This window comes from Haliotis asinina, chromosome 6, assembly GCF_037392515.1.
Source record: "Haliotis asinina isolate JCU_RB_2024 chromosome 6, JCU_Hal_asi_v2, whole genome shotgun sequence".
Lineage (NCBI taxonomy): Eukaryota > Metazoa > Mollusca > Gastropoda > Lepetellida > Haliotidae > Haliotis > Haliotis asinina.
The window spans coordinates 68,568,918-68,594,903 of record NC_090285.1 but is presented as its reverse complement, the minus strand read 5'-3'; the positions used below and the strand labels follow the sequence as shown (position 1 = coordinate 68,594,903).

Sequence of the window (25,986 nt, the reverse complement as noted above, 5' to 3'; positions counted from 1 at the left end):
CCTCGGTGTCCAAGTGGCAGTACTGTGGTAATCAAACATGGTTCTGTCATTACCCTCAGTGTCCAAGTGGCAGTACTGTGGTAATCAGACTTTGTGCTGTCATTACCCTCGGTGTCCAAGTGGCAATACTGTGGTAATCAAACATGGTTCTGTCATTACCCTCGGTGTCCAAGTGGCAGTACTGTGGTAATCAAACATGGTTCTGTCATTACCCTCGGTGTCCAAGTGGCAGTACTGTGGTAATCAAACATGGTTCTGTCATTACCCTCAGTGTCCAAGTGGCAGTACTGTGGTAATCACACATGGTTCTGTCATTACCCTCAGTGTCCAAGTGGCAGTACTGTGGTAATCACACATGGTTCTGTCATTACCCTCAGTGTCCAAGTGGCAGTACTGTGGTAATCACACATGGTTCTGTCATTACCCTCGGTGTCCAAGTGGCAGTACTGTGGTAATCACACATGGTTCTGTCATTACCCTCAGTGTCCAAGTGGCAGTACTGTGGTAATCACACATGGTTCTGTCATTACCCTCGGTGTCCAAGTGGCAGTACTGTGGTAATCAGACATGGTTCTGTCATTACTCTCGGTGTCCAAGTGGCAGTACTGTGGTAATCACACATGGTGCTGTCATTACCCTCGGTGTCCAAGTGGCAGTACTGTGGTAATCAGACTTTGTGCTGTCATTACCCTCGGTGTCCAAGTGGCAGTACTGTGGTAATCAGACTTTGTGCTGTCATTACCCTCGGTGTCCAAGTGGCAGTACTGTGGTAATCACACATGGTGCTGTCATTACCCTCGGTGTCCAAGTGGCAGTACTGTGGTAATCACACATGGTGCTGTCATTACCCTCGGTGTCCAAGTGGCAGTACTGTGGTAATCACACATGGTGCTGTCATTACCCTCGGTGTCCAAGTGGCAGTACTGTGATAATCAAACATGGTTCTGTCATTACCCTCGGTGTCCAAGTGGCAGTACTGTGGTAATCAAACATGGTTCTGTCATTACCCTCGGTGTCCAAGTGGCAGTACTGTGGTAATCAAACATGGTTCTGTCATTACCCTCGGTGTCCAAGTGGCAGTACTGTGGTAATCAAACATGGTTCTGTCATTACCCTCGGTGTCCAAGTGGCAGTACTGTGGTAATCAAACATGGTTCTGTCATTACCCTCGGTGTCCAAGTGGCAATACTGTGGTAATCAAACATGGTTCTGTCATTACCCTCGGTGTCCAAGTGGCAGTACTGTGGTAATCAAACATGGTTCTGTCATTACCCTCGGTGTCCAAGTGGCAATACTGTGATAATCAAACATGGTTCTGTCATTACCCTCGGTGTCCAAGTGGCAATACTGTGGTAATCAAACATGGTTCTGTCATTACCCTCGGTGTCCAAGTGGCAGTACTGTGGTAATCAAACATGGTTCTGTCATTACCCTCGGTGTCCAAGTGGCAATACTGTGGTAATCAAACATGGTTCTGTCATTACCCTCGGTGTCCAAGTGGCAGTACTGTGGTAATCACACATGGTGCTGTCATTACCCTCGGTGTCCAAGTGGCAATACTGTGATAATCAAACATGGTTCTGTCATTACCCTCGGTGTCCAAGTGGCAGTACTGTGGTAATCACACATGGTGCTGTCATTACCCTCGGTGTCCAAGTGGCAATACTGTGATAATCAAACATGGTGCTGTCATTACCCTCGGTGTCCAAGTGGCAATACTGTGATAATCAAACATGGTTCTGTCATTACCCTCGGTGTCCAAGTGGCAATACTGTGATAATCAAACATGGTTCTGTCATTACCCTCGGTGTCCAAGTGGCAATACTGTGATAATCAAACATGGTGCTGTCATTACCCTCGGTGTCCAAGTGGCAATACTGCAGTAATCATCGCTGCCACATGGCATGAGGCCCAGTATCATTAGCTATCGGTAAGATGAAAGGTCACATCACTCTCTGATCATGGCGATTTGCCAGAAATAGATTCCTGAACTTACTTTTGTGTTTTTCAGATCTATGCCAAGTTGTGGAAGGGGAGGAATGTCCTAGGAGTGTGTGTGGGCAATTTCCACACTGTTGTCTACACCGCTGATGCTGTCTTCACGTTTGGGCTCAATGCCGGCCAGCTGGGTCAGTCTGACAGACCGAACACATGTTGTATTAATGAAATGGACATTGCTCTTTCTTTGCCAGTTTAATTGTACTGTTTCTGCCATGTTAGTATAGTCCTGCACTGTAAGAGTTGTTTCAGAAATGAAAGTGTTGTTTCTGAAATGTGAGTGCTGTTTCTTACATGTATGTCTTGTCTCTGAAATCAAAGTGTTGTTATTTTTCCTTATCCTGACTCATGCTTAGTTGCTTGTCTCCCTCTTCCATTCGAAAGTTAGTAGAATACTTGAAATCCCTTAAAGTTCACTTTTTAAAAAGAGGATGTAAATTCACACTCACCCATGAGTACTCTCCCTTTCCTCTCTGTTTTGGTGTCTAGATTGGTCACATGAATGGCCATATTTGCCACTCTCTCCTTCTTGCCCAACAGGAATGTTGTATGGGCAACTTGGGGTTCCTGTAGGCACTTCTTTTCTTGATCTTTCAGATTATCTTCTCTAAATTTTGTTGTGTATGGTTTTCGGTCGGTATATTTAATTATATGATGTAAAATTTGTGTATAATTTATGTCTTTTATACATGTTTCCAGCTTGTGATCATGGTTCATACTTTGTTTACATTTTGATGAAAATTAGTTTGATTATGTCCATCTTGCACTATGGTTTATTCTTCCAACTGTGATCTTTGATGACATTTATTGTCTGCAGAATTTAATCAATATCTGTTTGCCAATATTTGACGTGAAAGGGGCATGGTAAGACGATATTCATCAGTTGTGTCTGGTGAGACTAATGTTTCTGCTAAGAACTGTGTGCTGATTACTACAGCTGATGTTTGCTATTCCATATGCTGGACGTGACTGAGGAGTATGACTCCGATTTGGTGACAGCTGCTGCACCAGAGATCTACAGATCGAGAGAATCATCCGTGTCACAGGCTTAGCATTTTAAATCATCTTCATCACAGAAGAAGGTGTCATCATCTGCTACATCAAGAGCTCGTTGTGCTTCCTGGCAACTTGCCTCAAAGGCTAACCTCATCTTCAACATCTATGCAGCATAAGTCATGGGACGATCTACCTTCACTGCAGACATATTCTACTAAGGATGGCAGCTCTGCCAATACAGCGCACCATCGTAAGTCAGAAGTGACATCTGTATTCTCAGAAGAATTCTCACCTTCATGAAGGTCAACACATTCAGTGCAAGATTTTCATCTTGGAGTCTTCATGGAACAATTTATGCAGTGTACGATGTCCTTAATAGATGGATGCTTCACGGAAGAGAGGTCTGCCAAGAAGGCACCTTCATTGACTGTCATCACTCATGAAGGCACATCTTACTCATAAACCCATATAAATATTAAAGAGGAAATGCGTGAACATTTACGTTCTTGTTGATCATCCTCATCTCTGGATACTTCCACGATTGTTGGCTCAGCAGTAATTTTCCAAGGAAGACATTCTACAAGTCATAGTAACAAGTATTCTCCATGTAGAAGATCCCCATATCACTAACGACAGCATTCTGCATTGTCTTCTCCCTCATATATGGAGGCACGTACGCCTGTGTGCAGGACCCTTCACCACAGGAGGATGTTTGGTTGAGGGATCATTCTTCATACAGACATAGGATGTCTTCACCAATTGCATGCAGGGATTATAATGTTTTTAGGATTCATACAGGATGGAAGATGTGCAAAGGAATGTATGTTTAGATGATGCATGTAAGGAGCTATGGTTAGAAGATGCATGAATGGATTCACATCTAGAAGATACGCTAAAGGATTCACACATGGAGTTTGCCAAAGGGACATAAATTATCATTATACACCACTACAAAGGGAGTTATGTAATCAGGCTGCGTTCAGCAGTCACCCATTCATGCATGCATGATCTCTTGGATGAAGAGGAGGACCTGCATGAACATTCACTTTAGTGAAGATCATCACCATCAGTCATCTCAACTATTAGAAGTCTGGAGGATGCCAGAAACGCAGATTCCATGGATGCAGATTACTGGAAGAATGATGAGCTATGATTCAAGCCATGATACCACAATATGCTTCATTACACCTCTCAACCTCATAATGGTTCCCAAACAATCGATGGATCAAGATCCAAACTGGAATATCGTAAACTGTACTCTCTCCATTGAAACTTCAAAATTGGAAATGCCTTCTAGGTCTGCTGACCTCCGCCCAGGACATGACTTTTTGGGGGAGGTTACAGTTATGGCTGCTTCAATGGTTTGTGACCAGCGCGAACCCGATACAGTTACTGGACATTCTAAAACCATATTTCCTATGGTGGACTCAGGAACTTATTTATCAAAGCCAGACTGCAACACTCATCTCCACTTGGATGCATCTTTTCAAGGATGGGTAAGCTCATTTCGACAAGAAAGTTGGCAGCAGGGAAATGGTCCAGTCAGGATTTCTGGTGGCACATCAGTCAGTCGGAAATGAAGGCAGCAATCAAGCAATACAACATTGGTCAGAAGCCTTAAGGAGTGCAATACTCAAGGTCCACACTGACAATTCCACAGTGGCATATTATATAAACAAGCAAGGATCAACAAGACCGTCAACTATTCAAAATCATCGACGAGTCATTTTACTTGCCTTAGCCACGGCAACCCAGATGTCAGAAATTCATGCCTTTCATATTCCAGCGTTATCTACAGTGCATGAACCACACGTTATGCAGGATCTGTCTTGGTGTCCAGTTAGACCTCTCAAGATTCATTTGTAACAGACACAAAAAAAGAGGTGGAAATATAACCGTCAGTTTATTCCATTGTCTACAGAGACATCTGCAGAAATCACATGAACAATGGTTTCATGGCATCTACATTGTCTGCTATATGCAGTAATTGCTCAGTTACATAAATCAGAAATGGTGTTTGCAAATCACTATTTCAGAGACATTGCCATGGGAGATGTCTCAGGCATTCACCAATTCGGCCCTCTTGTAGCACAACAGTTAACGGTTCCTCAAAGGCACTGAAAATGGCTCTCCATTATCAAATGACTTGTCGATACCTTCAATGAAAGGGGTTGTTGGTTGAAAGTCCATGTGCATGTTGAGACAGACTTGCATGAGTGATCATAAACCCAATACGTATTTGGAAAATTTGTGGTTCATGGGTTGTAACTTAGCAGATGAACATGTCTAGCACCAAGTTACGATAGACACATTTAACTAGCTAAACGTAAGTTATGTGACCACACATATAGGTGTATAATTTGACAGTGTGGCTCCCCCCCACCCCAAATACCAGTTGGACTTTGGAAGAAACAGGAGAATTACAGTGCCGTTATAGTTCCCTTGGGGGGGGACATTCAGGATGTGTTGTAGGAAGAATGTATCCAAGAAGTGGCCATTATATCCGCCGGATACTGTAAGCAACTAAGCATGAGTCAGGATAAGGAAAATTATGTAATTTTTTAAATAAAATTGATATTTTATACTTATCCTGACTCATGAGGTCAACCCCTCCAGCCACCCGTTCATGTCACTTGCAAATTCCCTGCAAATTCCAGTGTTTGGGATACAATTTCCCAGAGAGAGGGACAATAATGGCTGGTCATGTGACCAATATTGGTACCAAAACATAGGGGAAAGGGAGGGTACTCATGGATGAGTGTGATTGTACGTCCTGTTTTGAAGGAGGAAACATCAAGGGATTTCAAGTGTTCCACTAACTTTCAGAAAGAAGATGGAGACATGTAATTAAGTATGAGTCAGGATAAGAATTAAATATCAGTTATGTTCAGAAAATTACATTCTAACATCTAAGTCTTGTTTCTGAAATGTAAGTGATATTTCTGACATGTAAGTGATGTTTCTAAAATCTGAGTGATGTTATTGAAATGTAAGTGATGTTTCTAATATGCAAGTGATGTTTATGGCATGTAAGTGATGATTCTGACATGTTAGTGATGAAATTGAAATGTAAGTGATGTTGCTGACATGTAAGTGATGTTTCTGAGTGATGTTTCTGAGATGTAATTGATGTTTCTGAAATGTAAGTGATGTTCTGACAGGCCATCAGAAGGGAGAGAAACTGCAGAGCCAGCCCCGCCTGGTGTCCGCCCTCAGTCAGAAGGACATCACCATCAAGTCTGTCTCTTGCTCTGATGCCGCTACGGCCTGTCTTACCATGAAAGGGGACATCTTTGTTCTTCATGAATACCAGTGTCGCAGGATAATGTCAAAGTAAGGCACACTGAATATGTAAGCCAGAAATTGTTGCAGTATGCTAATGAAGACGGTTTAAATTCGTTTACACTTACTGTAAGGCACTGTGTATGTGCAGTATCAGGCTGCATTAGTTGTTTTGTTGAGAGGTACAGTGGTCATAGGCATTACAATTGGATGTGCAGATTTTCATATTGTTGCTGATGTGAATTTGAACCCCAGATTCTCCTTGGAACCTCTTTCTCTCATCACCATACAAATGGTTGAGTTGTTCAGTAGAGTGACATACATCACTTTAGACAATCATCCAAATATGAACTGACAGTTGTGTAACTGGGCACAGAGAAATACAGATCAGAGCAGTGTTTATCCAAGTTCAGAACATAAGGTTGATGCGTTCAGTTTATCTCTGCACTATGAGATGTCGAGAGATGTTGTAGAGAGTTAAACTGTGGATGCTGCATTGCCACCACAATGATCTAGTTGATCTAGTACCCGCTGTAAGAGTTGACTTGGACTCTTTGATCCGTGACCCCCTGGGCATGGCATGCTTTCTATAATGTCAGTCACTGGATTGTCTTGTCCGCACATTATGTACTGGTCCATACTTGAGTATGTACTGGTCACAGGGTTGTCTGGTCCATACTTGAGTATGTACTGGTCACAGGGTTGTCTGGTCCATACTTGAGTATGTACTGGTCACAGGGTTGTCTGGTCCATACTTGATTATGTACTAGTCACAGGGTTGTCTGGTCCATACTTGATTATGTACTAGTCACAGGGTTGTCTGGTCCATACTTGATTATGTACTGGTCACAGGGTTGTCTGGTCCATACTTGATTATGTACTGGTCACAGGGTTGTCTGGTCCATACTTGGTTATGTACTGGTCACAGGTTTTTAATAGGCTTACTATACATTTGTTGAATTCTGATTGGTTAATATCCAAAGCATACAAAAGCATACGAACTGTACACCCCATCAAATCTGTCACATGACACACTAGACAGGTCGTACGAATGACCATGACCTTAGATGGAATGTGGCTGATCACTTCGAAATTTTAGAGTTGACATTTACAATTATGAGTATAAACAGAGAAATGAAATTGTTGCCACAGTTTCATATTTGTTTGTGTCAATAAATGTAACCATTGTATCCAAAATAAAATGTTTCTGTATTTCACGTCTTGTAACAAAATCTTAAATTGATACTTTTAATCATAAACTGAGCTATCCTGACTTATCTCCCTTTATGACCGTTCATGAAATATGACGCTAAATATAAGCTAAATTAAAAGATCTCAAGTGTATTTAAATTTAAATCCTTCACAAGGTGTTTTGGAAGGGTGTACATGGCTGTAAGACCCTTGTAAATTCTGTATTTCTGCAGCCAAAAGATCTTACAGTCCCGTACACCCTTACAACACACTGTGTAACTAATTGTAACTGAAATATTGCTGAATGAAACAAAGAATTCTGTGTGTACAGATGGCTGGAGATAAGCAAGGTCCTGGTGCATGGAGGGAAGCTGGACTACAATGCTGAGGAAGCCAGGCTGCGGGAGAAGGGGGGATCGGATCTCAGCATTGCGCTGCTTTCTGTGTCCAACCAAGTATGTAGTATACATCGTGAACAAGCTGTGAGATCTCTATGTAGTGGGCAGGAGACAGCTTGTCAGTGTCAGTTGACAGATTGATTGAACAGTTATCAACTATGGCATGGGTGGCCGTTGTCATCTAAAGTCCTCAAGTTTGCTGAGTTGGGTATTTGGCATGTGCAGTAACATGGTTGTAGGTGTAAAGATGCTTCTTCATTCATCTGCACCATAATAGATATGCAACAATGGGTTCTTTCTTGAATATCATCTGTGTGATTACAAAAAACAATGTATGGAAAAATTGTTTGGTTCATGGTGGGTATCTTGAAATGCTTGTTACAATATGATAAATCTAATAAATACCCCATTGACAAAATATAACTTACTTATGCACACTGTATTTTTATTATATTCTGTTTTGACATGATCCTCTCGTGAAGTGACTGGTGAAGGTCCCACGGTAGAATAGGCCTTCAGCAACCCATGCTTGCCATAAAAGGCGACTATGCTTGTCGTAAGAGGCAACTAACGGGTGGTCAGACTCGCTAACTTGGTTGGCACATGTCATCGGTTCCCAGTTGTGCAGATCAATGCTCATGTTGTTGATCACTGGATTGTCTGTCCAGACTCGATTATTTACAGACCGCCGCCATATAGCTGGAGTATTGCTGAGTGCAGCGTAAAACTAAACTCACTCAGTCACTCCTCTCGTGACATTGGTATTGCTAAAAGCAAAGTAAAATCATAATCACTCACTCACTCGCTCACTCTTTCCTTTGAAAGGTGTTTATTTGGAGAGAGTCCAGCCCCATACTTCGTCGCTGTCAGTGGTCCATCAAGCGACAACTCTTTGTTGTTGATGTTGTGTTCAGTGATAAGACTGTAGCCTTTATCACTGATGCCGGGGAGGGGTTCATGGGCTACTGGCCAGGCACAAAATACCTGCCCCCAAAGGAAGTTATTGCTCATAGAAGTAAGATATTGTTGTGTGCATCATAGCTTAACTCTGGTCGTGAGGTACTTGCAGCACTGTGTTGATGAGGACGACAATCATTTGATACTTATTTGCTGACATCAAAATATAACAATCTGAAGCCTAGACTTAAGTGAATTTTGAAGACAGAAGCCTTTGGTGCTGCATTCAGCTTTATCTGTGATAGTGTGATAGAGTAGTTTGCTTATTGGAGGAACTTGATTTTGATGGCATCAGGAATACAGTGTGTGAATACTGGAATGGTACTGAAAGTGGTGCAAATGATGTGTTTTCAGAAGTCACTGATGACTTTGCGAAGCCAACTCTGATTGACCTAATGTTGAAGGATGAGGTGGAGATGGTGCCTGTCAAGAGGATCCCCAATATACATCGAGCTACCAAAATCTCTGCTGATCGCCGCAACAACAACTTGATGGTTCTGCAAGCTCTGCCTCATGGCTGGTAGGTCAGCAGAAAGTGAAGCACCTAATTTCTAGGTCCACAGTTAAAGAAGGACAAGAGCAAGGGTAGGACATGACTTGTAGGTCAACAGAGAGAATAGGACTTGTCTAGTAGGTAAACTAGTGATCAAAAGAAAGTGAACACCCTTATGAATGGTGGATAAAAAGCAAAACAGTGTGTTCAAATTATAGTACATTTGATGAAGCCAGCTTTTGGTACAATGCACCAACAGTGACTATGAGAAACTTATCACAGATAAAGTGCATGTGTCACATAATGGACAGAAGGATAGGAATGGCACAGTTACAGACACAGCAAGAGCCAGTCATGGAACATGTCAGTCATTTCAATTCTCTGGTCATGCGCACACATCCTGAGTGGTGATTACGACACCTCTAGCAACAATACACGCCAAGACTTGCAGTGTCATTGATGTCGTCAGCAAATGAATGATGTCATTTGGTATCTTGAGAGGGCTTGCAAGTTCTTGTCAGTTCACTGGGGTACATGGTTGTCTTTTCACCTGGCAATTCAGGTGATCCCACAAGTTCTCTGTGGGGTTAAAGTCCAGCAGGCTATTTAAGAACTTGGATATCATTGGCTTTCAAGAAGTTCTGGATGCGTTGTCATACTGCAGAAGTATTCCCTGTTGCTGCTGGTGAAGAAATGGTATTTCCATGAGTTGAAGAATGTTATGTCTGAGCATTCAAGTTTCCACGTATGATGACCAATCATGTATGTTGATTCTCACAAATTCTTTCCCACACCATCATACTGTCTCGATGCACACCTTTGATGCAGTTCGGCGCTAGTTTTTCTCACATGCAAAAGTTTGCTCGCACCCAGCCATCATTGTGGAACATAGTGAATTGACTTTTGTCAGTAAAAATACTCACTGCCAATTTCATACAGTCCTTTCAAGCTGTAGCCAAGGGTGACAATGTTCCTGGGTCGAGCTCTGATACCTGCTGCATGTAGACGTCTTAGCACGGTACATTGACTGATGACATGTCCTAGAGCTGTTGCCACTGTTTCCGTTGCCATGATGACGTGGTTGGGCAGATGAAGAGTATGCAGATGGCGATCTTCCTGTGGGTGCTGCCAGTCTGCCTGTAACACTGGAACAGCCTGATGGTGGTATCATGTTTACAGTTCAGGACCCTTGCAATATGGCTGTTTTTAGGCGGCCATCTGCCTCATACCTATGGCCCTCTCTCTTTCTTATGCTTTTAGCTGTGGCATAATTTCAGTGGTTTTCTGTCAGCTGAGATGTATGTCCACTGATTCCATGCCCTATTATGCCAGTTCTCATCAAGCATTTTGCAAAATATCAGAGATGCACATTTTGTTTTTCTCATTTTTTTGTGCTTCTACACAGCCAACATGCTGCATTTAGGAGCATGATTAGTCAGTGTGTGGACAAACCATTTCAGCCTAAAGGGATTTTACTAACCTGAACAACTTAGCCAAACAGTAAGGTTTATATGCTGGTATACGAAATATGTGCATAGCATCTGTCCATATTCATGAGTGATGAGGGTAGTACTTCTATATTCATGAATGGTGAGGGTAGTACGTCTATATTCATGAATGGTGAGGGTAGTACGTCTATATTCATGAGTGATGAGGGTAGTACTTCTATATTCATGAGTGGTGAGGGTAGTACTTCTGTATTCATGAGTGGTGAGGGTAGTACTTCTATATTCATGAATGGTGAGGGTAGTACTTCTATATTCATGAGTGATGAGGGTAGTACTTCTATATTCATGAGTGGTGAGGGTAGTACTTCTGTATTCATGAGTGATGAGGGTAGTACTTCTGTATTCATGAGTGATGAGGGTAGTACTTCTATATTCATGAATGGTGAGGGTAGTACGTCTATATTCATGAGTGATGAGGGTAGTACTTCTGTATTCATGAATGGTGAGGGTAGTACTTCTATATTCATGAGTGATGAGGGTAGTACTTCTATATTCATGAATGGTGAGAGTAGTACTTCTATATTCATGAGTGATGAGGGTAGTACTTCTATATTCATGAGTGGTGAGGGTAGTACTTCTGTATTCATGAGTGATGAGGGTAGTACTTCTATATTCATGAGTGATGATTGTAGTACTTCTATATTCATGAATGGTGAGGGTAGTACGTCTATATTCATGAGTGATGAGGGTAGTACTTCTGTATTCATGAGTGATGAGGGTAGTACTTCTATATTCATGAATGGTGAGGGTAGTACGTCTATATTCATGAATGGTGAGGGTAGTACGTCTATATTCATGAATGGTGAGGGTAGTACGTCTATATTCATGAGTGATGAGGGTAGTACTTCTGTATTCATGAGTGATGAGGGTAGTACTTCTATATTCATGAGTGATGATTGTAGTACTTATATATTCATGAATGGTGAGGGTAGTACGTCTGTATTCATGAGTGATGAGGGTAGTACTTCTGTATTCATGAGTGATGAGGGTAGTACTTCTATATTCATGAGTGATGAGGGTAGTACTTTTCAGACTAGTGAAGCATTGATGATCAAATGTCACAATGTATTCTTTTACAGCTTGTCCGACATTCCATCTGTGAACCACTCAGTGATCTCTTGTGACTTCCAGCGACTGAGGGATGAAGCAGATGAATACGATCCAATACATGATGTCATTGTACAGGTAACTATGTATGATGTATATTATTGTAAAAAGTATGATGCTATTCATGACCTCATAGTGTGATTGTTGTGACAAATATGGCTCTATACATGATGTCATTATGTAGGTGTTTTGACAAGCATGGTCCTCTATATGATGACGTTGTACTGGTTTTGTGACGTGTGACTATGACATCACTGAGCAGGTATTCAAGCAGGTAGACAAATAGCATTCCTAACGCTTCCTCACTGTTTGCAGGCAGGGAATCAGAGATGGCCATGTCACAAGTACATCCTAGTCTCAAAATGTGACTTTTTCCGAAACAAAGTACTTAATTTGACAAACACTGACAGGGAATTTCCTGGCGAGGCACCTGTGATACATATTCCTTCTGTTCCCACGGAGATCATGGAACAAGTCCTTCAGTACATCTACAACGACACTTGTGATCTGCTTCAAGTTGGAACTAAGTTCAGCCCTGTTATTGTAAAGGATGAAGGTCAGGAAAAAGGTCAAGGCGATGCTGATCTAAAGAAAGATAACTCAGATCTACTTATTTCTAAAAATTTGTCCAAAATGTCGGCATATGAAGTTAATCAAAAGAAGAAGAAATATGTACATAAGGAGAACACAGACCCACACAACACTGCTAAAAACCCAGTCCGATATTTACAAGAGGTTGCCAAAGAACTGGGTGTCAAAGGGCTTTCAAAAAGGTGGGTTAAATGTACAATAATGAGTTAAAATTTCTTTGAATCATTTTGAAATTCTTATTTACAAATGTGTTCCTATGAGCTGGTAAGATAAAACTGATAAATATAACAATGAACTGTCATGATGGCAACATATTTTTTCAGACTGGATGCAGTCAAGTACCTCAATGGCTTTGTGCTGTCTGCTGGGAAGTTTCTGTCTCCTCCAAAGGTCAAGTTTGACCGCATGAAGCTGTAAGTTAGAGATTAGTATTGATATTTCTTGATGTAGGAGTACAAAGAAGTGACCAGACTCAGTTATTCCCAGACTGCGACCATATAGGTAGAATATTGGTGATTCTGGTGTAAAAGAAACGTACAAAGAACTAATACTCCATGTCCATGTGACTCCAGGTGGTAGGAAGTACAGGCGTGTTCATTCGGTTGTACATATTTGTGACAGGACTTGGGAGCTTGGTCATAAACAGTGACACATTGTTGACATAATGCTTCAGTATATTCCTATGTATGCTGTATGTTGCATTATGTGATATTTCAGCCCTGAGCTGTGTGATGTGAGTATCGAGGCTGAGGATGGTACAGCGATAAAGTGTCACAAGTGTGTGCTGGTGGCTCGACTAGAGTATTTCCACAGTATGCTGGGCTGTGGCTGGATGGAGGTGAGGATGAGGGGATACAGAGATGAAGGGAAGGGATACGGAGATGGAGGGACGGGATACAGAGATGAGGGGAAGGAATATAGAGATGAAGGGAAGGGATACAGAGCTGAAGGGAAGGGATACAGAGATGAAGGGAAGGGATACAGAGATGAAGGAGGGACTAAAGAGATGAAGTGTGGGATACAGAAATGATGGGAGGGGATACAGAGATGAAAGGTAGGGGATATGGAGATGAAGGGAGGGAATATAGAGATGAAGGGAGGGAATATAGAGATGAAGGGAGGGGATACAGAGTTGAAGGGAAGGGATGCAGAGATGAAGGGATGGGATACAGAGATGAAGGAGGGACTAAAGAGATGAAGTGTGGGATACAGAAATGATGGGAGGGGATACAGAGATGAAAGGGAGGGGATATGGAGATGAAAGAAGGGAATATAGAGATGAAGGGAGGGGATACAGAGTTGAAGAGAGAGGATACAGAATAAGGGAGGGAATACAAAGATGTAGAGAGAGGATACAGCGATGAAGGGAGGGAATATTGAGATGAAGGTAGAGGATAAAGAGATGAAGGGAGGGGTGCAGAGAAGCAAGGAGGAATGGAGAGAAGCAAGGAGAGAAGCAAGCAGGTATGCAGAGAAGAATTGAGGGGAATCAGAAAGGCATAGTGTTGATATGAAGTTAAGGGTGTATATATGACAATACTATAGAAAAAATGGAATTGCTATAAATTTCAGTTGTTATGTTTTGATCTTTCAGAAGATCTGAAAGCAAACACCCATTCACTAAATTTGGTTTCAGCTGGAAAATAGTACCTAATTTCTGGCCTGTGTTTATTGCAGACATCAGACACGACGTCTCTGACACTGCCTGTGCCAGGGGAGGTGCTGTCCATACTGTTGGACTACCTGTACAGTGATGAGTCTCGGATCGTCACAGGTGTGTTCAATCTCTGCAGTGATTTTACAGGTGTTAAAGATAGTATATAGATATGTTGAATTCCGCAGTGATTGTAAGGTTGACAGAAAGTCCATATGAAGTAGGTTTGAATGAGTTCACATGTTGACATCAAATGGCAGTGCAGTCATTTCTTTGCTTTCATCATAGGCCCGTTATTTGATAGCTAACAATAAGATTATTCATGATTATGCACTTCATTCAGAAATATTGTCCTACGATAAATCATGTAGTCATCTTGAAGTCCTGTAGGTACTGATCTGCTGTGTTGCAGACTGCCAGAAGGTGGAGCTGTTGTGCAATGTGCTGGTGGTAGCTGATCAACTTCTTGTTACGAGACTCAAGGAAATGTGTGAAGTGTCACTGGCCAATCTCAGTGAGTGCACTGTTGCTATAATCTTTGCTTGTTCCTCACCAGGGTCCTTTCCTCAATCTTAGTGTTGGGACCTGCCAACTCTCTGTAACTCTCATACTTACGACTGTCAGTGCACTACGACGACTGTAACCCTCACACTTACGACAGTCAGTGCACTGACATGACTGTGACCCACATACCTACGACAGTCAGTGCACTAACATGATGGTAACCCTCACACTTTCGACAGTCAGTGCACTAACATGATGGTAACCCTCACACTTACGACAGTCAGTGCACTAACATGATGGTAACCCTCACACTTACGACAGTCAGTGCACTAACATGATGGTAACCCTCACACTTACGACAGTCAGTGCACTAACATGATGGTAACCCTCACACTTACGACAGTCAGTGCACTAACATGATGGTAACCCTCACACTTACGACAGTCAGTGCACTAACATGATGGTAACTCTCATATTTATGACAGTCATTGCACTAACATGAGTGTTGAAACATTGCTGAAAGACATCAAATATGTAAAGAGGTTAAATCCATCAGGAGACTCTGTGTCAAGTGTGTGTGTGACTGTGTGTCAAGTGTGTGACTGTGTCAAGTGTGTTTGTGACTCTGTGTCAAGTGTGTATGTGACTGTGAGGTGTGTGTGTGACTCTGTCAGGTGTGTGACTCTGTGTCAGGTGTGTGACTCTGTGTACCATTTGTCTGTATGTTGTAGTAACATTCCGCAATGTTGGGGAGATCCTGGAGTTTGCATCCATGTACAACGCCACTCAGCTGAGGGCAACATGTCAACAGTTTATCTCCCTTAACTTGGCAGCTCTCCTGGAAGGAAGGTTTGTTCACAATTTCTCTCTGTCTGTCATGTTTGGCTTATAATCCTAGAATGCATTGCCCTACATCATTACACCATATTGTGTTTGGAAACTGATAAAATTGAAGTGTTTATTATTTGATAAAACCATAGGTTATCTACCTACCAGAAGTAGTTGATCATGAATAAAATAGAAATTGTGCAGCAGTTGTTGTTACTCTGTGCAATATTCACATAATGAGACGTGAAAGCTTCAAGTTCTGTTTCACTATATTCAACAATATGTCTGGAAAGATTGCCTCAAGGCCGTGTAATCCATGTTATGCTATATTGCGACTGCTCTTCAGGTATCTGGATGTGCTTAGTGAGGACACGATGCAGGAGCTGAAGGAATACTACCGAGACAAGGTGAGACTGGGAACGTGCCACTGTGCGGTATGCATGTATGTTATAACAAATTTTGTACGAGATGACAAAATGGATCAGGCGTCAGGCTGGGCAGCATGTTCTTGTACCATACAATAGTTGATCATAATATCAGTCAGTGGTTTGTCCAGGCCAGTCGTGGTTATGTACTCACAGTCATATGTACCGGGAGTGTTGCAGAATGAGGCAAAATATAATAAACTTGATAAAGTTTTAATTGTCTGTTCTGTGAATTCTATTTCAAACATGGAAATGTAATATTAAGGGGCTTCATGATCCATCATGAACCTTCTTGGATGTTGAGTCTTGCATGTGTTGAATGAGTCAGTGTGTATAGTTTTATGCCTTTTTAGCAATATTTCAGCAATATCATGGCAGGGCTTCACATATATTACTCATGTGAGAAATCAAACCTGGGCCTACGGCCTGAAGAGCAAATACTTTCACCATTAGACTTGCCCTGGTGGTCCTGAAACTGCCAATCGAAGCCTCAATTGACCGCAGGGATTACTGACCCCAGGAACTATAGCTGAGAAACCCCATACAGTAGTCATATGTACCATGTAGTCACTAAGGCCTTCCTCTATCATCACTTGCTGGGAGATACCATTGTAAAGTATAGTTTCAACCATTCATCTCCACAGCTTCCATGCATGTGTAGGAGACTGATCACCCCGTACAGTGGTGCTCCAGAGCGGGACTACCTGGAAATGCTGGCAGCCAAGTACCAGGATGAGGATGACAAGCCCAGCCTGGACCTATCATCAAAGAAACACAAACCTAAAAAGAGACGCAGTCGGACCAAAAGCACAAGTGACGATACAGACAAGGGTAGATCTGATGATTTCCCCTCTCGCGGAGACAGACATTTTTCCATAAGCTCGGATATAAGTGTGGAGGAAGGAAGGGATGAAGAAGAAAAGGAACATCATGAGGAGAAAACACCAGAAGCTACACCAGTAAGTCTAGTTTAGTTGTGAAGGATATTTAGTGCAACACATATCATATTTGGGATTTCACTTTCTTAATAAAGTACAAATTCTAGTACTTTTTTGGGTTCAGTCCCATACAGGATTCGAACCCACACCCTCAGAGTCAGGCACCTAATTGCCAGAACACAAAGTCAGCCCCCTAGCCCGCTCAGCCACCGCAACTTCCACTAAAAAGTACTAGAATTTGTTCTTTATTAGGAACACTCACTCACTCACTCTTTATTAAGAAAGTGAAATCCCAAATATGATTTATGTTGCATTTGACCTTTTTCTAAATGGCATTGTGTAATCATAGGATGTTTAGTTGTATGTCATAAAGCACACCTGACAAATGAGAAGTGAAGTCTACTAGAACCCAGTAATTAATTCTCCAGAGTATTATATTCAGTCATATTTGATGCCTGTATATCATGTGTATCTGATTTAAGTGCTAATGGAAATTGACTCTCTAACATAGATTCCCAGGCTGAACTAATGTTTAAAGAGAAAGGTTTCCCTGTGTCAGTGTAGAAATTGCTTTTATTTGGTTCATATACTTTTTCAGATGAAACCAGTAGATCATGCTAGTACCACCCCCAGTACCAATATCCCTGTACCTGGGAGAGGGAAAGATAATCCCTGGGGGTGCAGCAGTTCCACTTCCCCTAGGGGAGTATGGGGAGCAAGCTCTCCCCCACTCCTGGAGCCCTCACCCCAGAGCCCTACTGGTGGGGTTAGCCTCCGAGACATCATGAGTCAGCAGAAGATCCACTTGAGACACAGCACAGAGAAGAGGTGAGTGTCATGGCTATGCTTCTGACCTCAGCATTAGGGCAGTGGGGTAGCCTTGTGGGTAAAGTGTACGCTGAGGTTGATTCCCCACATGGGTATAATGAATGAAACACATTTCTGGTGTCCCCTGCATTGATATTGCTGGAATATTGCTCAAAGTGAAATACACCCAACTCTCAACCCCGCCTTCCCCCCAACTTCCCACCCACCTCCAGTCCCCAGTCCCCAAACTTGTTAACTAATGAGGTGCTTGTCATTTGGCTGACACAAAATAGGAATGGTTGGCCTAGATTCAGGATACAGCACTGTGTCCATGTTGAACTACACATAATGTCTCAGTGGCTCTGTAAATAATTTTTCATCCAGATTGGTACAGTCCCCATGGTCCCTAGTATGGTGACCTACCTTCAGTTGTTGGCAGTCCATAGCCAGGTTTTATTTTGTACTGTCCAGATAGTGCTATTAGTTTTAACCTTCCATGCAAGTTTAAATTCTAACTGTGATATTCTAGTTGTTTCACTGTCCTTCTTCGACAGGTTTATGATAATATGCATATATTCCTCTTGTATGTCAAGTATGTTCTTGTCACGATATGGCTGCAATATTGCTGATGTGACCATAAATATTGATTCACTCACTTACTCTTCAGCCTGTTTTCATTTTTGATTTTGTCATGATGTGGCTGAGGTATTGCCGATGTGACGTTAAATATTAACTCACAATATTGAAATGTTAATTAATATTAACTCACCCAGACTAGTACAAGAGAGAGAAATATGCATGTATATGCTCACACAGAGAAACACTCATCCTCATGCAAATATAGTTGTGTAAGTGCTACAAAACCAATGTTTGGCCCCATTTCACATCATCAGGATGACACTCACATGTTAATATGAGTTGAAGGAAGTATGAGGTAATGATTTCTGTATTGATAATGTCCAGAGGCTGACAACATTGATGAGCTGTGACATATGTCATTACTCATTACTTCAGCACCAGTGTTGAGACATCATGTTTTTCTGCGTCAGGGCCCCTGGTGGGAAGGTGTCCTGGAAGGAGGTCAAGAAGCAGCAGAACAAGGCTGCACAGAACACTGCGGCTCAAAAAGAGGCGCCAACATCACCAACATCCCCAGCATCAGCCAAACAAAATGCATGTCCATGGTAAGATGCCAGATTGCAAAAGTCTGTATATACTCATGGAAACAAATAAGGGAACACATCAAAGCAAAAGTGTTCCTGTATTCTTTTCCAGGTTTCTACAGATGCTTTGTAAAGCACTGTGGGGGAAAAAGCATGTAGCAACTCCTGTCATGGGTTCCCTTATTTATTTCCATGAGTACAGTAAAAGAAATAATGTGATACACATAGTTCTTGTAGTTTTGATTGGTTATTGCAGTAACGGAACTTTGCTGAAATTATTCATAAGGGATGCCATGGTCCTCCTACATAATGAACAGTTTTATAGCTGAAACACTGTCCAAATGCCATCACTAATTTGGTGAGGAATACGCAGCAGAAAAGCATCCATCTTGATGTGTCGACAGCAGTGTTGTCCTGGAGGTGGTTCACTGATGTGTGTTTTTCTTAATGTCTTGTGTTGTCCTGGAGATGGTTCACTGATGTGTATTTTTCTGAATGTCTTGTGTTGTCCTGGAGGGATTCACTGATGTGTGTTTTTTTCTCAATGTCTTGTGTTGTCCTGTAGGGGGTCGGTGAGCAAAGTGGTGCAGTCATTCAGAGACCTGCTGTTGGAGGACAAAACAAGCCCCGGGGACAGTAACAACACAACCACCATCAAGACAACTGCCAAACCCACATCTGCATCAAGGAAACCTGCTACATCAGGAGAACATTTTAGGTGAGCATGTTTCTGTTGTTATGGTTACTACTAACAGCACTGATTTACATTTCAAACTAATATATCTCCTGTTCATCATTATGTTCCCTCCCTGTTGATTTGTCAGTTTGTTTAAGATAGAACAATTGTTTTCTTTCACATAGCAAGTTGTGTTTTTACCGTTTTATTAAAACAAACATTACAGCTGGGGAATGCCATCACGAAAAGCATCTCGGTCGTTCCCCTCAAGCCAGTGTGAAACAGTGGCTATCCCAGCCACGCCCAGCAATCCCTGGCTGATGACTGAGACCAGCAGTCCCCCTGCCTCGGGTGTCTCGTTCTCAGACATCTTACGTGATGAGCAGGCTAGGAAGAAGACCTTGGACTACGCAAGCAAGAAGCCGCTCAGTATGATCCAGGTAGAGTTGTCATTTCATATAATCTCTTTCATCAGCTATGTGAATGTACTTCAAGCCCTTGTACTATGAAAAAGTTGTCAGTTTCTCATGAAGGGAAGAAAGTTTAATGTATCGTCTGTCAATAATATTGTCTCTTTCCTCGAGTCTGAACTGGAAAAACTGTGTTGAACCTTCTGTATGAAGCAGCCTGTCTTGTGTTGCAGATCATGTATGACACAGTGTGTGTGTTGTGTTACAGATCATGTATGACACAGCCTGTGTGCTGTATTGCAGGTCATGCATGACACAGCCTGTGTGTTGTGTTGCAGATTGTGTATGACAGCCTGTGTGTTGTGTTGCAGGGATCACTCTGGAGCAGATGGTCAATGGCGGGAAATCTCTTCCTTAATCTGGGAAAACATGACATTTTCAGAAGAAACTATTGGATATTTCAATATTATTACATAGTGTATGCATGCATAACTAATGGGAATTTCTCCCCATGTTAAAATTCTTATGGGATATTTTGTATTTCAGTGGGTAATTATCCCCAAATCCCTGCCGAAAATGATACCTGTAAAGTATGACATAGCAAGTGTGTTGTGTTGCAGATCATGTATGACACAGTCTGTGTGTGGTGTTGTAGATCATGCATGACACAGCCTGTATGTTGTGTTACAGATTATATATGACACAGTCTGTGTGTTGAGTTGTGGATCATGAATGACACAACCTGTGTATTGTGTTGCAAATCATGTATGATACAGCCTGTATCTTGTGCTGCAGATCATGTATGACACAGACCATGTGTTGCAGATCGTGTATGGTTCAGCCTGTCTCTTGTGTTGCAGATCATGTATGACACGGCCCATGTGTTGCAGATCATGTATGATACAGTCTGTTTCTTGTTCTGCAGATCATGTATGACACAGCCCATGTGTTGCAGATCATGTATGGTTCAGCCTGTCTCTTGCATTACAGATCATGTATGACACAGCCCATGTGTTGCAGATCATGTATGACACAGCCCATGTGTTGCAGATCATGTATGGTTCAGCCTGTCTCTTGTGTTGCAGATCATGTATGAGACAGCCAATGTGTTGCAGATCTTTTATGACACAGCCCATGTGTTGCAGATCATGTATGACACAGCCCATGTGTTGCAGATCATGTATGGTTCAGCCTGTCTCTTGCATTACAGATCATGTATGACACAGCCCATGTGTTGCAGATCATGTATGACACAGCCCATGTGTTGCAGATCATGTATGGTTCAGCCTGTCTCTTGCATTACAGATCATGTATGAGACAGCCAATGTGTTGCAGATCTTTTATGACACAGCCCATGTGTTGCAGATCATGTATGGTTCAGCCTGTCTCTTGTGTTGCAGATCGAGGAGCAGGCCATCCAGCAGCTGCTGCTGCAGTACCAGGAGAACCAGGATGAATACATCACCGTGGAGCGAGTCTCACAGGCTGCTGCCGCTCCCTTGTGGTCAGTCAGTAAACAGAGACCAAATCTGGCCAAGTTCTGAGTCAATAACACAACGAAGCCAGTATCCTACAACCAAACTGCAACAACAAGACAACTTTGTCAAGATCATCAACTCTGGACTGACTTTGAACAGCTGGAGACCAGCCAAATCATGATGCCATTATTTCATAGCATTGAATGACAACTGTGTGGTCAGACTGCTGAGAAGGACAGTGTAGTGTGGCGTTGACATCATTATCGGCTTGATACAACCATCACTTCTTAGACATATGTTTGATAGTAGTGGCGGTATAAACATAGTCACATTGCTGTCAAATTTCAACCTCTTGTCAAAGGAAAGATGTTGGCCTTGCCTTTCCATGCTTGATTACTTGAAAAACAATTATTTTTTTGTGATTAAATTCGTATAAATAATGAAAATCATATGGTAGTGGGTTTTTGAAGATCATATACCTGATTTCATTCTGGAATTTGACAGATGAGTACAGGATGTTCAAGGCAGCTACAGATATAATAGTAGCAGGAGCATATGTAGATGGATGAGCTCTGCTGGTAACCTCAAATAATAACTCCCCATCATTAACAGGTGCAATACTTTGTTCATCAGCAGAGATGTGTTCCTTGGGTCTGTTTTCAATATGTGACCAAATTCTGGTTATCCCTGACAGTGTTTCCAGGTATTATGTTTCTAGGTTTCTTAGCACCAAAGCTGTAGCTGTTTTTCCTCGTAGTAGTACCCCTTTAAACCCGTACATCAGTTTAAACCTTAGGCTCACTTAAGTATGACATGGTGTGATACAACTAACACAGAACCAAAATTCCCACAGATCTTCATGGGTAGATTTAATAAATAAGTGTAAGCAATTAATAAGTAAGTACATCACCATGTAATACCAGGCTTATGAAGTCATTCTCTTGTTTCATGAAGTTGGTATTGGGCAGGAGCTTGTTGATATTCCATGTGTATAGTTTGGTTTAGATATTGTTCATATTGTTGTGTCATACACAGCAATTATACACAGTTGGGCACATCTTCAATTCTTTTCTTCAGTGTTTGCTTCGGAAGTGGGAAAACACTTACAGAGAGCAGTGATTGCATGTTTTGTTCTTCCATTCCTTCGACTGTTACCTTTTCTTTGGAAGAGGATAGTTACCTCAGTGTACATATAACAGATGGTGCTGGTTTCATGAGATTTTGTATATTTTATTGCAACTGTCATGATGTTACTGTACAGTAGATTACCTATATATTTGTTCCATGAATTGAACTCGAAGACTTGTGATTCTGTGTGAATAACATTCTCCTGACCCCCATCTTCATGTAATATTTGTACCAGCTGTGTACATACAGGTGTCTTACGTTGGCAAGCATTGTCATTTGTTGTAACATCATTGCCATTGTGAGGTCATGTAACAAAGCTGTCTGTTGTTCTTGACAATGGTGTTTGTGTTCCATCAACAGTGGTCTGTTGTGCGTGAAACAATCATTGTTGATAAGCTTCATATGGAAGTGTATTTGCGTACGTTGGAGTGTAGTATTGTAAACAATTTTAACTCTTTGAAAGTAGCATCACTTCTAGTCATGGTTAGACAGAAGATGTTAGCGTCTGTGAGGATAACTGTTTGTACATAGTGTATTGAGGGAGTTGAGTGAATTATTTAGTGTATACATTGTGGTAGGTATCAAGTGCCATCATGTTTACAAACAACATGTTTTCTTAACATGATGAAAATTTAAATGGAGATTTTATGTGTGTCATTTTGGAGTCGTAGCATAACTTATTCAAGTCTTTCAGGCAAGCAGGTAATCACCTTAACTGCTCATACACAATGTATCAGATTCCCAAAGAATGCAAATAACAGCAGAAGACAAAATATTTATCTTTAACTGCTGAGAATTGTAAATAACTTGAAAATTATACAATTATGTAAGTAATTGTACATTATCTTATCACAAAGCTTTTGTCTAAAGCATGAATATGGTGAAGTCAAGATGTGAGTATACCAGGAACATCAGTATAGGTAGTGGAACATCTAAATAAACATCATGAATTTCATTTCTTCGTTCTCTTGTCATTGATAAACTAGGACAAGTCTCCACGTTACATTGGTTTTTGACTGAATATTAATGGCATCCAATCAAATTACTCACATGACCAACAAAAATTCTGTGCTGAGACCAAAGTTGGCGAGAATAAGATTGTGATGTGTAAGGAATGACGACTATAGACAACTTAAGATGTGAAAAACTGTACAGTTACTGTTTGGTGTGTTTTGGAGGCAGTTTTCATGACTTCACAGTTTGAATCCATCATTTATTGAATGGACTTGGAATAGGTTTGTCCATCTGGACATATTGTATATATAAAGACAAGAATTTTATGGATGTTAACTTCTTTATTGTGACGGACACAACATGTTGATGTATATTCCTACTCCTTCATCAGTATGGCCATCACAGTAAAGAACCTGTCATCCTTAAAATCCTTGCCTTTATGTGTATGACTTCTAAATGCCATTCCAAGAATGTTGTATATTTGTAAATACTTGTAAACTGATACTGTTTGTGTATACACATTGCCATGTCCATTGAGGTTGTGGTTGCAGCATTCTCCACCAAAGTATGTGATTACTCATAGTTATCAGATTCGTTTGTTATTTATTGTATTGATAGATGACAATATTTGTTAATGGCAGTGGTTCCTATATGCCATGTTCATGTCAGTCCAGATTGAAATACGGTTCTGATTATGTGCTATTCTAACTTGATGACGGACCAATAAGGTGCAAGTTTGCCTGCACTGAATGTTTTGGTGTATGACTGCTGTTTAGGATCTGCCTCAACAAATCTATCACGTGATTGTTAACCAGGAAATATTTCTCAGTGTACATTTTTTGCCATTATGTTGCAAGATGATGCAATATTGCAACATTGAATTGTTTTGTAACAAAATGTATATATTTTCAGCATTGTTTGTAACAAAATGTATATATTTTCAGCATTTTCAATGAATTTGGTTGTTAGATTCCCAAAGTTGAATTTGAAAGTCATTGAAAGTGTTCAAGTATACTCTGCACAAAAAAAGTAATGTAAAAGTGTTTTGTTTTTTTCCAGATGTACTATGTGCATCATATGGATAATCAACAGATTGTAATGAATTGTTCAAATTTCATTGTCAGTTGGTTTTATTGTGACACACTTTATGTATTTTGAGGTGTGAACTCAAGGCATGGTCAGTATATAAAAAATGGCTTTTCATGTTACATGGCTGTTTTCATGGCTGAAGAATTTCATCTGTATGACACTGTGCTGTTGGTGTGTACTACATCTGTTCTACCAGTATAGTAGATTACGACCTACATGATTGCATGATTTTCGCTATAGTCTGAGTATATTGGAGGAATAGTGAGATTTAGATAACTAACCAGTCTTTTGTTGGAATTCATAATGTCCAATTATGTCTGACTCATACTTATTTTAGTTTAAGGCATCCAATTGTTTCTGTGTTAGAATTCGCCATAAATGATTATGTTTGATGTGCAGTGGAAAAGGATTTGGTGTTTTGAAAGATACACATTGTGCATATCATGTGTGATGTCATGGTTTGCAATATTTGGATATGCTGCGCTGGTAATATTCAGTGCTGATGTCACACCTGATGTCACCTACTTTACTAGTGTTGTTCATCATTGTCTGCCCCAGTCCTTCCTGTTCCATTTCGTATTTGAGGGGGCTGTGCTTAAAACATTCAGCAAGTTCATTTTTCAGGAAAGAATAACTGACAGATGCATACCATCCCAAGCATCATTCAGAGCCCAGGGGCTCCTTTCACAAAGCAACCTTTACTAAGGTTAACCATAACTCCCATTCTTTAACATTGCGCTAAGGCTACCTTGGACTTAGGTAACCTTCATGCCATGTTATGAATGAGAGTTATGGGTAACCTTAGTAAAGGTTGCATTGTGAAAGGAGACACAGTTCCACAAGTCAATGGTAGTGTAACAACAGTTATACATCTCTGATAAAGTATGGTGGTTAAGATGCCTTTGTGGGACAGACCCTTAAATGTGAAATAGACAGGTATTTATGATGGGTCAGTTGTACATGATAACAAGATTTGTTGATTGTTGGGTAGGCTCCATACTGTTATTTTGTTGAAGAAATAAATGTGGGAAAAAAATAGGATTTGGTGTTGCTTCTATTTCCTGTTCACAACTGTACTGGGGTAGCCTTGTGGTTAAAGCGTTCACTTCTCACAGTGAAGGTCCAGGTTTGATTCCTCACATGTGGGTACATGTGTCTGGTTCACCCTCCAGGATATCATTGGAATTGTGCTAATAGTGGCATAAATTCCAACTCCCCAACTCACACAACTTTTTGTTGAAGTACTGATACATATTTACACACTGGTTTGGAAAGAGTAAGTGTGTCAGTAAGACGTCACTGTGGCACTAAAACCTCACAGTATGATATATTTTATTGAATGATTATGTCCTGGACTGTCCATAAAGATTTCCACCTGTAATTCCGTCCCTTTTTTTTGTTTTTTTTGTAT

General features: G+C 41.1%; 1 protein-coding gene across 1 annotated transcript in view; it reads left to right on the top strand.

Annotated features, from left to right (window-relative positions):
* Nucleotides 1-25,611, top strand: part of LOC137286342 (inhibitor of Bruton tyrosine kinase-like) — a 47,271-nt gene extending 21,660 nt beyond the window's left edge. Inside the window, exons 8-26 of the mRNA XM_067818142.1 lie at nucleotides 2,012-2,129; nucleotides 6,156-6,327; nucleotides 7,799-7,922; nucleotides 8,691-8,880; nucleotides 9,177-9,342; nucleotides 11,903-12,008; nucleotides 12,246-12,703; nucleotides 12,845-12,934; nucleotides 13,239-13,359; nucleotides 14,199-14,295; nucleotides 14,588-14,689; nucleotides 15,411-15,528; nucleotides 15,854-15,914; nucleotides 16,577-16,891; nucleotides 17,469-17,698; nucleotides 18,727-18,861; nucleotides 19,406-19,558; nucleotides 19,743-19,956; nucleotides 21,327-25,611. Of these exons, the coding sequence (XP_067674243.1) occupies nucleotides 2,012-2,129; nucleotides 6,156-6,327; nucleotides 7,799-7,922; nucleotides 8,691-8,880; nucleotides 9,177-9,342; nucleotides 11,903-12,008; nucleotides 12,246-12,703; nucleotides 12,845-12,934; nucleotides 13,239-13,359; nucleotides 14,199-14,295; nucleotides 14,588-14,689; nucleotides 15,411-15,528; nucleotides 15,854-15,914; nucleotides 16,577-16,891; nucleotides 17,469-17,698; nucleotides 18,727-18,861; nucleotides 19,406-19,558; nucleotides 19,743-19,956; nucleotides 21,327-21,470 (3,114 nt within the window). The 3' untranslated portion in view covers nucleotides 21,471-25,611. The remainder of the gene's footprint in view (nucleotides 1-2,011; nucleotides 2,130-6,155; nucleotides 6,328-7,798; nucleotides 7,923-8,690; nucleotides 8,881-9,176; nucleotides 9,343-11,902; nucleotides 12,009-12,245; nucleotides 12,704-12,844; nucleotides 12,935-13,238; nucleotides 13,360-14,198; nucleotides 14,296-14,587; nucleotides 14,690-15,410; nucleotides 15,529-15,853; nucleotides 15,915-16,576; nucleotides 16,892-17,468; nucleotides 17,699-18,726; nucleotides 18,862-19,405; nucleotides 19,559-19,742; nucleotides 19,957-21,326) is intronic.
* Nucleotides 25,612-25,986: the final 375 nt, after the last annotated feature.